The sequence below is a fragment of the Drosophila elegans genome, unplaced genomic scaffold (genome assembly GCF_018152505.1).
Source record: "Drosophila elegans isolate 14027-0461.03 unplaced genomic scaffold, ASM1815250v1 contig_476, whole genome shotgun sequence".
Taxonomy (NCBI): Eukaryota; Metazoa; Arthropoda; class Insecta; order Diptera; family Drosophilidae; genus Drosophila; species Drosophila elegans.
This window is the reverse complement of record NW_024545863.1, coordinates 23,079,444-23,092,239: the sequence shown is the minus strand read 5'-3', so window position 1 is coordinate 23,092,239 and position 12,796 is coordinate 23,079,444. Positions and strand designations below refer to the sequence as shown.

Genomic DNA, 12,796 nt, shown 5'->3' with positions numbered 1-12,796 from the left:
TGCGAGTGTGGTATTTAACACATCCTTTGCGCGGGTCACACAGATTTTCAGTTTTAAGGAAAACAGTTTTGTGGTTTTATCGGGATAATACAAAGGTTGCAAAATATCTGTGAGTACAGACGTTGGCCATTGGAACGGGTTGCCAACGTCAATATTGATTCTGACCTGCAAAACGAGGCACCACCATCTTCCCCGCCATCCACCAAGCATACACAGACGCACACCCCCACACACGAGCAGACAGGAAAAGCCATTTTCGGCAGGTAATTAAGTAAAAGCCAAGGAGAGAACCATGGCGGATCGTGAGCGGAGCATACACGAGATGCTAAAGGACGCGCCATCGTTGAACGACAGCTGTGGGTCGGTGCACACGGGCACCGAAGGCGGCAGCCTGGTACTCGGGAGCGCCAGCAGCCACAGCATAATCGGAGGAGGACATGCAACCACGGGCGGTCCCTTTGGCGCCCCAAACAGTCTGCCACTAAGGAATCATTCAGGTGAGCTGCTTACATATGCCTGGACTATTGTCTGCAATCCTGACTCATCGTATCGATCAATAGCACCCACGACACCCATGTCGCCCAGTAGTCCCCCGTCTGGCAATGGCACTCTGAGCCCTACGGACAGCGGGAGCGGCAGCCTCATACGCACTAGCGCCTCCAAGATCGACAGCCTTAAGAACTGGAGCATATCCACATACAAGTGCACACGCCAGATCATGCTGGAGAAGCTGGGCAAGTCGCAGCGCACCGTGGACTCGGAGTTGGAGGCCCAGATCGAACAGCTGCGCGAGACACAGCGGAAGTATCTGTCCATCTTGAGGCTGACGCGCGCCTTCAGCTCGCACTTCCAGCACGTGGTCGTCACCCAGCACGCCCTGGCCGAATCCTTTGCCGATCTCGCCCAGAAGAACCCCGAGCTGCAGAAGGAGTTCACCTGCAACTCGGAGACGCAACGCAATCTAACCAAGAACGGCGAGCTGCTGCTCAACGCGCTCAACTTCTTTATTTCGTCGGTTAACACGCTGTGCAACAAGACGATCGACGACACACTGCTGACGATACGACAGTACGAGACAGCCAGGTAATATTAATTCTTAATCATTTCAAACTCTTTGGTAAGATGAACACTTCATCGCTCTTTGTCCGTCATATTAAGTTTTCATCCCATAAAATGATTGTCAAATGCACTTTTGATGTATTTAAATGCTTATTATTTTTATTGTCAAGCAACATGTTGGTCTTAAATTTAGCTTACTTAATTTTATTGCTCTAAAAACAATCTGGCCCATTTCCTTTTAGAATCGAATTCGATGCCTATCGCATGGACTTGGAGAACACCAAGCCGGAGTTGTCGCCCTCCGCTGCAGCTTTGGAGGAGACACAGCGTAGCTATGCGCAGCACAAGGAGCAATACGAGAAGCTGCGCTCTGACGTGGCGGTCAAAATGCAATTCCTCGACGAGAATCGCGTAAGTAAACCCAACGAAAACACAACGTCATTGAGATTAATCCCCGATATTCTGGCGATAGATTAAAGTGATGCACAAGCAACTGATTCTGCTGCACAATGCCATCGCTGCTTATTTCTCGGGCAACGCCATGGCACTGGAAAGTACTCTAAAGCAGTTCAACATAAAGGTGAGACTGACGAACTGTCGAAAAGGTATTGAATGATTAAAATTTTTTGCACTGCAGCTTAAGTCACCGAATTCCGTCACCGGATCCTGGCTGGAACAGTAAATCAGAAGCTCCCTCCCATACTTGAAACATTGCAGACGGCATTTAGGCGCATCTAATGGATGGAGACCTTCTCCACTCACTTGCTGAACGAGCACGCTCTCTAAAAGAAACCCGAAGCCGAAAAAATCCACGTTCATGCGAATATCCAACGCACTGGATGCTGCATGACAAACCGTAACAATATTTACGTGCTAGGCTTAAGTTGAATTCCTAAGCCGTAAGCAGAAAGTGGTAAACTGTATGTTATATATATATATTTTTTCAACCGCTTTCCACTGTATGTAACTTTATGTATTACTCACATATTCTCACACTTGGTACGCCACAGTTCCTTTGATTTATGTTTCCAATATGCCACCTTTCGTGGGGTAACTTATTGCGCTCTGCTTGTGAAACACTTAGACCAAAAAGTGCTTAGTGCAACCCATTGTTTTAGTTCTAGATATTGTGTGTGTGAAAATTATTTGTAATTCACCCAAAACGAATAATCCATAACAAATCGAAATGTTTCTGCGAGCTTGCGTAATTTAAATTCATTGTTTTACTAGTCAACGTATTATTTACACTAAAAAGAAGTCTATATATAAAAATATATAAATAAAAACTATTTAATTACACCAAAGGATTTAGTTTAAGTTCTTCTCCAGTTTTAAGTCACTGAGTTTCTCGTTCAGGGCGGATTCCTCATCTTCCTCTGCCTTAAACATTTCCTAAAGTGTTCCTTGTTTTTAGTGGGATTTTTCTAGATGATTTGCATGATTCACTTACCGGATCGTATATAACTTTGATGACAAGCGAGCAACTGGGACAGGTTGCCACCTCCTCGCCTTCGATCAGTTCCTCCTAAAGTGGAATATAAAATTGAAAAAGGTCTTAATGCGTTGCGTATACGCCTTGTTACCTTGGAGATCTGAAATCGATCGCCGCAGGGACAGGGATAGTAGTACATCTCCTCCTCCTCGTCGTACTCGAAGTCCTCGATTTCCACCTCGTCGTGATAGATGCTCATGACGTTGTTTCTTTCTTTTTCAGGGATTTGAACTCATGATATACAGTTTACCATGTGATGATTAAGATAAATCCACGCCAAACAAACATGCACGTTGCGCTGCAGTGCTGCCAACTCGTTGCACAAAACAGCTGATCTGGTAAACAACTGACCAAGAAAATGTTTTATTTCGTATTATTGCATGCCGACTGCAGCTGTGGAATAAGAAATAGTTTTAAACAAATTTAATCGGTATATGTTATTCAATTTCTACTCGGATCAGTTAAAGAAGTTTCGCCAAATTACCGCACAAAAGAGTGTAACTTTTAAACAATTGGCTCAGAAAATATTTGTATAATACTCAAACATTTATATCTTAAATAGACGAGGAACAGACGCAAAATGGCAAGCAAAAATAAATTCAGTGACATCAACCTGTACGATCTTTTGGGCATTTCCTTGGAGGCTGATCAAAATGAGATACGCAAGGCATACCGCAAACGGGCTCTGGATTGCCATCCCGACAAGAATCCGGATAATCCGCAGGCGGTCGAGCGCTTCCACGAGTTGTCCAAGGCCCTGGAAATACTCACCGATGCATCTGCCAGGGCAGCCTACGATAAAGTGCTCAAGGCCAAGAAGGCGGCGGAGTTGAGGAGTCGCCAGTTGGACGGGAAGCGGCAGAAACTCAAGCAGGAGCTGGAGGAACGGGAACGGGCGGCACTGCACAAACTGGCGAAGAGCCAACCCTACAGCACGGTGGGCAAAAGCGACGAGGAGCTGCTCCAGGAGCAGATCGAGCGGCTCAGGCGCGAGGGATCCCGACTGCTGGAGGAGGAGCAGCGGGCCATGCAGGAGCAGTTCCGGCGCAATCACGCCGAGAAGCAGAAACTACTGCAGCAGCCGGTTCAGTTCGATTCCGCCCAGCATCGCATCAAGATGAAGTGGAAGGCTGATCCTGGGCAGGATTACACGCAGGACCAGCTGCTCAAGTACCTCAAGAAGTATGGCGACGTGGTGGCTCTGGTGGTTAACAGCAAGCGACGCGGACGCGCCATGGTGGAGCTGGCCACCCGAGAGGCCTGCGATATGGTTTTGGCCTACGAAAAGGGCGATCCCGCCAAGCCACTGCACTTCGAGTGGGTGTCGCCGCCGGCGGAGCAAAAGCAGTCAACCAAGGGATCCGCCGCTGGGTGCACTGCCTCATCCACGGACTACGAAGACCTGGTCATGCGAAAGATGCGACAGGCCGAGGAACGGAAACGGCTAATCGAGCAGATGATGAAGGACGAGGAGGGCAATGAATAAACTCTAAAGTAGTTAATTTTATGTTATTTAAGTGCTAACAATAAGACTAATTTAAGTCATTTGGTTAAAAAAGCTGAGAAGCAGCTTGATTTTAAAATAAATAGAAATGTAAATTTAAAAACACGAAATTCAAGTTTTTTTGAGTTAGATGTTATTCTGGAACTCCCCTAAAAGTTAACAACAAAGAAATATTTGTAGGCACCAACACAAATTTTCAGATAGCAGTAAAAAAAATAATATTTACATAAACAGTATATTAAAGAAACTACAATGAATTCACAAATTGAAATTTATTCAATAAAACCAAATAGCAATAAATAATCTTTCAATTTGAAAAAAAATGTTCGTTAAAAACTAAAGGCAAATAGTAGTCTAAAACAAAATTTCCCTAACAATGCAAATATTAACAAATTTAAATTTAAAAGTTTTTCAAAAATGTTAAAGCAAAAAATTGAATTTTTACTTCCCAAAAAATTGTTTACTGGTAATCTGATTTTGGTACTAGATTCAGAATCTAAAAAATCATAAAATGTATTTAATTTTTTTAAAATCATAACACTGGCAATTCTTAGTGTTTTATCAATCTCGACAAGTTGGCAGCCCTGCCTACCAGCTGCTAAAATTTGTTAATTGAAAGAAATGCAAAAATGCCACGGAAGAGAAATAAATTGAATAATTAAGCCAACTAAAAGTTAAGAGACATATAACGATTGAAAACGAGATGGAGAAGCGACAGAGGGAACTGGAGGCGCTGGTCTCCACCCAGAAGGAGCAGCTGGGGCGCTACGAGAAGCGGCTGAAAGGTAAGCAATGGAACTGGCTGGATTTTGCAGTGCATTCAGAGTGATTAACCGATTTGCAGACGTGGTCACTGCCTACAAGGGTCTGCTGAAAGAGAAGGAGGCGCTGGAGACGAGTCTAGCGGCGCACGCGGAGGCCACGGCGGTGGTGGAGTCCGGATCCCCGGCAAGAGATGTAGAGTCGCAGGACAGCAGCAAAACTCCGGATTCCGCGGACGGAGCGGTTGAATTGGCTTCAGGGCCATCCGCTCCTCCTGCCGAAGGTCAGCTGCAGACGCAGATCATCACACTGATGAACTCCCTGGCCACGCTCTCCGCCGAGAAATCCCGCATGGAGGCCTCCTTTCAGGCGGACAAGAAGCAACTGCGCAGCCAAATCGCCCAAAAGGAGCAGGCCATCCAGGAGCTGCATGTGCGCGCCAAGGAACAGACGGCGCGGGCCAAAAGCGACGTGGACGAGGTCAAGGCCAAGTGGATTGTGGAGCGGCAGGAACGCGAGAAGGAGACCAACAACCAAATGCTTATGATCCGCGAGCTGCAGAAGCTCTATGCCGACGAACGTCATCTAAAGGACAACATCGAGATGCAGCTGAACAACTTCAAGACGCAGTTCGCCAGCAACGAGGCGGAGAACAGCCGATTACGGGAACTGCAATCCCAGTTGAAGGAGGCCCGGTCACAGCTAAAGCAATTCCAAACCAAGGCGGAGCAGTCTGCAGCTTCGGCCGTCAGTGCGGATAGTGCTGCTCTCCTGCAGCAAGTGCGGCTGGAGATGCAGCAGCTGAAGGAGCAGCATGCGGTGGCCATTCGCCAGGAACAGCGACGTGTCCTGCGGGCAGAGGATCAGAGTCGCAGGCAGGCGGCCCTTCACGAGGATCGTGTGGCCAGTCTGGAGGCGCGTCTGGCCGAGCTCAGCACCACCGTTGGCAGCTATGATCGCCTACGTCAGCAGGATCAGGACAGCATTCATGCCTTAAAAAAACAGTTGCAGGACCTAGAGCAGGCCCACGTGCGTCCCACGTCCAATCTGAAAGCTCTCAACGAAGATGTGGATGTGGCCACGCTGGTGGACGAGATGGTGCGCCTCAAGAAACTGCTCACCAGTGCCAATGCCCGATCCGCAAATCCCTTGGATCTCGGCGAGATTCTGTCTCTAAGCGGCCAAACATCAACGCGTGCGGAAAGCCACGAACATTGTGAGCAACAGCTTCAGGAAGCCCAGCAGATGCTAGAAGCAGCCAAGCAGCAGCGCCAGTTGCTCGAACAGAAGGTTCAGCTCCAGCACTCGCACATCCAGACGCTGCAGGAGAAGGTGCAGGTGCTCAATCGCAACATCGACGAGGCGGAAATCGATCTGAAACAGCAGGGCGAGAAGCTGCGCTTGGCCTTGAAGAGCGAGCGAACCAAATGGCAGGAAGCCAAGGCGGATTTGGAGAACGAGACACGCTGCAAGCTCAACGAACTGGAGCAGCTGTTGCAGAAGCAGCGCCAGAGATCGCTGCAGCTTCTTGACGAAAAGGAGCAGGAGATCAAGACGCTGCAGACCTCTTTCGAGGTTTTTCATTCGGCCAGCGGCGTGGGCAGCACTCTGGCTACTCCCACACTAGAAGCCGCCGCAGAATCTTTCAACTACTCCTCCGATGCAGACAGTGTCGAAGTGGAGGGTGAGCAGAGGGAGCGCAAGCTAAAGGTGCGCTCCAAGAAGATGTCGCTGGGCGAAAACTGCCACATGCTGCACTACGCCAACGAGTTGGCTCGAAAGGACATCGAGATCACCAGCCTGCGCAAGGCCAAGTACGTCGCAGAGTCCACGCTGAGGAAGGCCATCCAGGACAAGGTCACCTCGCAACAGGAGATGCATGAGAAGATCGAATGCCTGGAAGAGCAAGTGGACAGGTGCGTCCTTTGTCACACTCTATGTTAAGATACTTTGATAGCTTCCTTTTTCTCCTCAGACTCGAACGGTGCAAGACGCGCGAGGGCGCCAACCTGGAGTATTTAAAGAACGTGATCATCAGCTACATTGTTACCCGGGATGCGGACGGCAAGCGCCACATGCTAAACGCCATCTCGGCGGTGCTGCAATTCACCACCGCTGAGATGCAGGCGATCAATGCATCATTCCAGAAGAAATAGAATTCGTATTTTGTTTAACAAATCATGTGCAACATATTTAAATCCTTAAAATCAGATCATAATTTACAAACTAACTAAACCCGACGACGGGATATTTGTCAAGGTGGGAAGCTAGCACGCCGGGAAACATGGCTAGGAACTTGAAGCGGCTGCCCATTTGGTCCTGATCCGTTAGCATCTGGTAGCCAGAGCGAATGATGTCCTGGTTCTCGGGCAGTGCGTGTGCCAGCAGCTGCTCCAACCGAGCTTCTCCCTGCATTCGTTGCAGGAACAGTCCCTGTTCCACGGGCCCGCAGCAGTGGACATTACTGCGGGTCTCAGCGGTGTGCCGCACCAACTTAAAGTCCACATCGGCCGTGAGATCAGCGCTGCCCGGCTCCAGCAAGGGATTGTGCAGCTGGTGTTGCTTGAAGGCCCGGAAGGTGTCTGTTTTCTCTCCAAAATGTCCATAGTCCATGATGAGAGCAATGCCTCCATCCCGTTCAATGCGTTCTGCCAGGATGCCCACCTGTCGCTCCGTTTCCAGCGAGTATTCCAGACAGGCGCGTGTCTCGCCAGGCATGGGACGGAAAACACTCGAGACCGGAGTTTGGCTGCGTGAGAGCACATATCGGAAGTCCAATTGCTCCCCCTCAGAAGCCACATCGATGAGCACCTCCTGCCACTTTCCATCGACCTGTTGCAGCTTGTGCACGGGCAATGCGTCAAAGAATTCGTGAGCCAGCACTAGGGAGAACCCCTGAGGCACATCCTCAAGTCGGCGGTGCCAAAAGGCCTTCGTGCCAGTGGCAGTGGTGCCCACTTGGTAATGGGGCAGCTGCGAGTCCTCCGGTACGGTGTTGTGGGTGTAGCAGAATCGCTGTGCCTGCGACTTGCTCAGAAACGGACTAACCTCCACCATGTGCATGGAAAACTCGGCTCCCGCCTTGAATTTGGTGATCACCTTCAGCACATCCCGGGCCAGAGTGCCACGACCGGGTCCCAGTTCCACCACTTGAAAGGGTGATGGACTGCCCATCTTGCGCCACTCGCTGACCAACCAGATCCCGACGAGCTTTGAGAAATAAACATTTAAGCTGAAGCGTTACCAACAGAGTATGTACGGATGTAGCTTACCTCTCCGAAGATCTGCGATATTTCCGGCGAGGTTATGAAGTCTCCCTCGCGCCCGAACACATCCCGGTTCATGTAGTAACCCGCTTGGGGATTGGTCAGCACCTCACGCATGTATTCCGCCACCGGAATGGGTCCAGTGGCTAGAATCTTGGCCCGCAACTGTTTGGCGAGGCTGCCATGTCCGTTCTCAACTGCAGGCGATGATCCTGGTTGCTCCTTTGCCGGCTCCACCTTAGGAGCACTGCTGGCACCCAGATTTGGACGCCTCACAGACTTGTAGCTATAGCAGCGCCTGCTGCCGATCCTTAAAGCTTCGCGTAACATCACGAACCGGCCCAAAATTTCCTACTGATAACATATGAAAAATAGGCAAGCGAGTTAGTCGCTGCAGATACCCTGTGTTTTACTTAATTAAATTAAATAATAAGCTAACCTCTTTCTTGAATAGGGTTGAAAAGCAGAACTAACCTAGGTTATCAAAAGAAAAATATTGTATTTAGTAAATCCTATACTATGACAGTAGCTTCTTATTAGAAAGAAATCTAAACCAAACATAATATGCTTCGTTTCTTTTTACATACAGGGTATAAAAATCTGAAAGGGAGCTGTCCACTTGCTTCAAAGAAAACAGCTGATGGGGTATTCAAAAGCCGCTATTTAATTACTTCGAATTTATTCCTGCTGCATCTCACAAGCCAAAAAAAGGTGAAGCACAAATCCCATTGTTCTGGCATGGATACAGTTATCTGGCAGGGATTCACAGGTCTTCACGTTTAGCAGGGACAGCACTCTTGTGTTTTATGAACAGATTTATGTAGACTTGACTGGCGGTACTAATAATGTTGATCTTTTCTCGCAATACAAAGCTTTGGCAGATATAAAAGTGCTGTAATCTTCAACTTTTGTGTTCGGCTATAGAATGGAAAAAAGGGGTTAATTTCTGTTCTTTTATTGATCGTATACAAACGACTAGTGACCTAATTAGTTATATAAAACTTGTAATACTAATATAAATAAAAATATTAAGTGAATATCACCCATTATAAAACTAAGGTTAAATCTGCTTTCTAATCAATTGATAGAAACAAATTAAAGTTTAGCAAGAGCAGTCTTTCCCAAGTTAATTGAATTTAAGACATTGATTAAATAAGCTTAGCCAAAATCATTTTATTGATCGCTGCTCTACCGCAGCAGTAGGCGGTAGAAACAAGCAGACAACTCTGAGCGCAGACAATATTTTGCTTAAGCGGTGGTGGTGGCGGCGGCGGCAGCAGCGCTGGTGGCAGCGGCGGCCTCCTCCTTGAGACGATCCTTCTTCAGCGGACCCATGAAGGCCAGCTTGTCGGCAGGAGTCTGGAAGCGACCATGACCCATCTTGGACGAGGTGTCGATGAACTTGAGCTTGATCTGCTCCAGGGCCGAACGCTTGGTGTGCTTCAGCAGGGACTTGCGCAGGGTGATGATGCGCTTCTTGGAGCCGATGCAGCAGCCCTTGATCATGACGAAGTCGTTGTTGACCTCACCGTAGTGGGGGAAACCACCCATGGGGGTGATGCTCTTGTCGGTCAGATCGTACTCAGTGGAGGCGTTGTTCTTGATGACCTGCAAGTGATAAATATGGGGTCAGTCTATTTGTTGTGTAAGGGAGAGCATTTGCAATTCCATCTTTTTTGGCTTAAATCTGTGATCAGTCCTATCATTATAAATATCACGGTTCATCAAGTTTTTTGTTTGTTTCGATGTCGTTGTTATTTGGTTTGTTATCATCAGAGCAACAGATTTCTAAAGCCGCATCAAGATAATGGTTAAATTAAGATGGCTACTACTGCTTACCTTGCCGTCCTTGGTGTGGATGCCAGCACCGATACGGTAGATCTTCTTGTTGATCTCGGTACGGTGGTGGTAACCCTTCTGACCAGCACGGGCCACGGTGGTGGACACACGCGACGGATGCCAGGCTCCAATACAGGCCACCTTGCGCAGACCCTTGTGCGTCTTGCGGGGCAGCTTCTTGGTGTGCCAACGCGAGGTGACACCCTTGAATCCCTTACCCTTGGTCACACCGACGCAGTCGACCATCTCGTCCTGACCGAACACGTTGCTGACCTGGATGGGTTTCTCCAAGTGCTCACGAGCCCACTTGACCTTGTCCTCGATGGAGCCACCGTTCAGCTGGATCTCCATGACATGGGCCTTCTTTTGGCGCTGCTTGATCAAGCGGATCTAGAACAGGAAGAAGACGTTTTCAGTTAGTTACATTCATCTTCAGCACATTGATTTGTGGGACTGTGCGTGATATGGTTTAACCGCGCTATCATCGCCTGAGCGGCTCCGCACCGTTACTGGAATATATCAAGCTCCGCCACCCGAGGGGCAGTTTGCTCTGCGACGTTGCATCCCTAAACTGTGCATTGAATACCACAGCACGAATGCTTTTTAGGCCAGGCGCACCAGAGGCACCGGGCCCGAGGACCCAGCACCAATGGCACAACAAGGCCAAGGACGTCGTGAATTGTAAGGATTGTAAGGAACATCTATATTTACCTGCGAGTGGGCAATCACACGGATCACCTTGCAGTAACGCAGCATCTTGCGGAAGTCATTCTCGATGCTCTTCTTGCCGAGATCATCGGTCCACTTCTTGCTGGCCTTGGTGAAGGCCTTCTTCTTGCTCTTGTACCTGGTAGACGATGGTCAAGTTGTAGATGCAATGGTCAGAAACGAGCGACATGATGCAATCCATTGGGATGTCTCAACAACTCCAACTTCTTAGCCGCGCTGTTCGTGTGGGGGCGAGATAGAACAGGAAGTGCACCTCATCGCAAACAAATGGCGAGCGGAGATGCGGTCTTCCATGTCGTGCTCACTCGTCAAGTAGTTTCAGTTAACCAGGGGCTGTGCCCAAGACCAAAATACTGACAGCTCACACAACTTTCAAAGATTTGAAAAGCTCTCTCAGCAAGCTGATCGAAGAACTTTATGATTGCATTTTTCATTTAATAAGGGGTTTCTTCAAGTTTAAGGGTATTTGGAGCAAAGGGAATTTCACAAACCAACCAAGAGTTTTCTAGTAGGCCGATCAGAAGGAAGGCAGCAGATGGTAGAAGGCTTCTCAACAATATTATTGCTCATTCAGATACCATCGTATCATCATCCAGACTCTACTAGGAAACACGTGGTTGGTGTGTGTGTACACACGGGGGCAAACAAAATGGCGACTAGAGGGTGGCAGACACGTGGTCCACGATACATACCAGTTCTTGTAGAAGCGACGACGGCACTCCTCGGACAAATGCTGGGCCCACACATTGACCAGGGCACGCAGACCGAAGGGAGTCTCGATGTAACCGACGGCACCGACCACAATCATGGGCGGGGTCTCAAGAACGGTGACAGCCTCGACCACCTCCTTCTTGTTGATCTCTATAAACGGACGAAGAAAAAAGCCATTTAGCGAATGCCACTATTTTGCACAATGATAAACTAGTTATTGGCTCAATCAGTCCGCCCTAGTTGAGATAATCACGGTTAATCAGTTGTGTTCTAACCATAAATCTTCTAGTTTACTCATCATGAAAGGGTAGTTTTGGGGCTCTTTGGGTGAAAACGAGTACTTACTGGATCCAGGACGATCGGCCTCGCGGACGATGTGCGTCATGCCGGCCTTGTAGCCGATGAAGCAAGTCAGATGAACGGGCTTGCTGGCGTCATCCTTGGGGAAGGCCTTAACCTTGCCGCGATGGCGAGCTGAGCGCTTCTTGGGGTAGAAGGCCATGGAGCCATGGCGAGGCGCTGAGAACTTGCGATGCGACTGTAAAATGGGCAGGATAAACCATCAGCAACTGTTACATTTTCGTTTTAAGGTTAAGTGAACACGTGGATGTTGCATTTGCAATTTATCAAAATAAAACAGCTTGGAGCGAGTGTAAATTGCATTGGGTGCAAGCAACCGATAGTATTTCTCAGCATCTCAAACAATTTACTTAAATTATCCAACAACTAACTGCTCACTTTTTATTTTTTATCTTTTTTTGAGAGCTGAACTTACCATGTCTGTTCTCTTCAGACGATGAAAACGAAAAGAAGGGAAGTGCTGCCGGGCAAAGCGAAGTTGGCTGCGATTAGTTGGCAGTGTGGCTGCCTCCGGCTCAGAAAATGTATTAAAAAATAATCTTAACGAAGCTTATCTCAGAGTCAAACCTCGGTCCAATATTCATAATTCGGACTCAATCCATTCGTGGCTTGTAACTGTTAACTGTCAGAGGACAGAGAATTAGATTTTTAGTCAACAAATAATCTGATTTTAAAAATAAAAAAGGACACACACATCTAATAAATTATTTACATTGTATTAAGATTGAGTTTGAGTTGATTGAGTCATCAACTGTAATTCTTTTTAAAAATTGTAATTCAATAATAAACTAAATATTTATTAAAACTATTCAATTTTAGACAGTTTATTTTTGGATCCGTGTGGTAACTTTAATTATTAAAGTTTATTAGTAATTGAAATGAAAATCCTCAGGATAAATGAAATAGGTAAATGCAATTACGCAAAACGCAAGAGTTCGTTTGATATTTAACATTCCGAAATTGCTGAATCGTTTAAGGGACACCCTTAATAATCTGTTGCGTAGATTTTTTAGTATTAAAAGGATACACAATTGCTTAAAATATAATATAATATTTATAATTTTTTAAACTATT

At 47.4% G+C, this 12,796-nt stretch overlaps 6 protein-coding genes and 2 non-coding genes across 10 annotated transcripts; 3 read left to right on the top strand and 5 right to left on the bottom strand.

Moving 5' to 3' along the window:
* Positions 1 to 19: 19 nt before the first annotated feature.
* Positions 20 to 2,322, top strand: LOC108136979 (arfaptin-2). The gene is made up of 5 exons (XM_017258471.2): positions 20 to 497; positions 561 to 1,083; positions 1,302 to 1,470; positions 1,532 to 1,639; positions 1,697 to 2,322. Exons 1-5 carry the CDS (start codon positions 293 to 295, stop codon positions 1,739 to 1,741), a joined length of 1,050 nt encoding a protein of 349 aa, XP_017113960.1. The 5' UTR covers positions 20 to 292; the 3' UTR covers positions 1,742 to 2,322.
* On the bottom strand, positions 2,265 to 2,845 carry LOC108136981 (DPH3 homolog). The gene is made up of 3 exons (XM_017258474.2): positions 2,643 to 2,845; positions 2,510 to 2,584; positions 2,265 to 2,451 (listed from the first exon to the last, which is right to left on the bottom strand). Exons 1-3 carry the CDS (start codon positions 2,748 to 2,750, stop codon positions 2,368 to 2,370), a joined length of 267 nt encoding a protein of 88 aa, XP_017113963.1. The 5' UTR covers positions 2,751 to 2,845; the 3' UTR covers positions 2,265 to 2,367.
* LOC108136980 (dnaJ homolog subfamily C member 17) lies at positions 2,837 to 4,158 on the top strand. 2 transcript variants are annotated; one of them, XM_017258473.2, is made up of 2 exons: positions 2,837 to 2,981; positions 3,114 to 4,158. In XM_017258473.2, the coding sequence occupies exon 2, from the start codon at positions 3,132 to 3,134 to the stop codon at positions 4,035 to 4,037; it is 906 nt and encodes a 301-aa protein (XP_017113962.1). In that variant the 5' UTR covers positions 2,837 to 2,981; positions 3,114 to 3,131; the 3' UTR covers positions 4,038 to 4,158. The 2 variants fall into 2 exon arrangements, with proteins under 2 accessions (XP_017113962.1, XP_017113961.1); XM_017258472.2 differs by having other exon boundaries at positions 2,837 to 3,048.
* Positions 4,159 to 4,634: 476 nt separating this feature from the next.
* LOC108136921 (GRIP and coiled-coil domain-containing protein 1) lies at positions 4,635 to 7,047 on the top strand. The gene is made up of 3 exons (XM_017258395.2): positions 4,635 to 4,840; positions 4,900 to 6,733; positions 6,793 to 7,047. Exons 1-3 carry the CDS (start codon positions 4,759 to 4,761, stop codon positions 6,971 to 6,973), a joined length of 2,097 nt encoding a protein of 698 aa, XP_017113884.1. The 5' UTR covers positions 4,635 to 4,758; the 3' UTR covers positions 6,974 to 7,047.
* LOC108136922 (protein arginine methyltransferase NDUFAF7 homolog, mitochondrial) lies at positions 6,982 to 8,428 on the bottom strand. Its single transcript, XM_017258396.2, has 2 exons — positions 8,090 to 8,428; positions 6,982 to 8,027 (listed from the first exon to the last, which is right to left on the bottom strand). Exons 1-2 carry the CDS (start codon positions 8,411 to 8,413, stop codon positions 7,044 to 7,046), a joined length of 1,308 nt encoding a protein of 435 aa, XP_017113885.1. The 5' UTR covers positions 8,414 to 8,428; the 3' UTR covers positions 6,982 to 7,043.
* An 808-nt stretch (positions 8,429 to 9,236) lies between these two features.
* LOC108136948 (60S ribosomal protein L3) lies at positions 9,237 to 12,225 on the bottom strand. 2 transcript variants are annotated; one of them, XM_017258430.2, is made up of 6 exons: positions 12,138 to 12,225; positions 11,708 to 11,900; positions 11,344 to 11,512; positions 10,634 to 10,769; positions 9,923 to 10,312; positions 9,237 to 9,691 (listed from the first exon to the last, which is right to left on the bottom strand). In XM_017258430.2, the coding sequence occupies exons 1-6, from the start codon at positions 12,138 to 12,140 to the stop codon at positions 9,332 to 9,334; spliced, it is 1,251 nt and encodes a 416-aa protein (XP_017113919.1). In that variant the 5' UTR covers positions 12,141 to 12,225; the 3' UTR covers positions 9,237 to 9,331. The 2 variants fall into 2 exon arrangements, with proteins under 2 accessions (XP_017113919.1, XP_017113920.1); XM_017258431.2 differs by lacking the exons at positions 9,237 to 9,691; positions 9,923 to 10,312; positions 10,634 to 10,769 and adding an exon at positions 10,862 to 11,064.
* On the bottom strand, positions 11,165 to 11,246 carry LOC121467645. Its single transcript, XR_005977720.1, has one exon. It is a non-coding gene; the product is annotated as a small nucleolar RNA U83 (small nucleolar RNA).
* LOC121467644 lies at positions 11,585 to 11,663 on the bottom strand. The gene has a single exon (XR_005977719.1). It is a non-coding gene; the product is annotated as a small nucleolar RNA U43 (small nucleolar RNA).
* Positions 12,226 to 12,796: the final 571 nt, after the last annotated feature.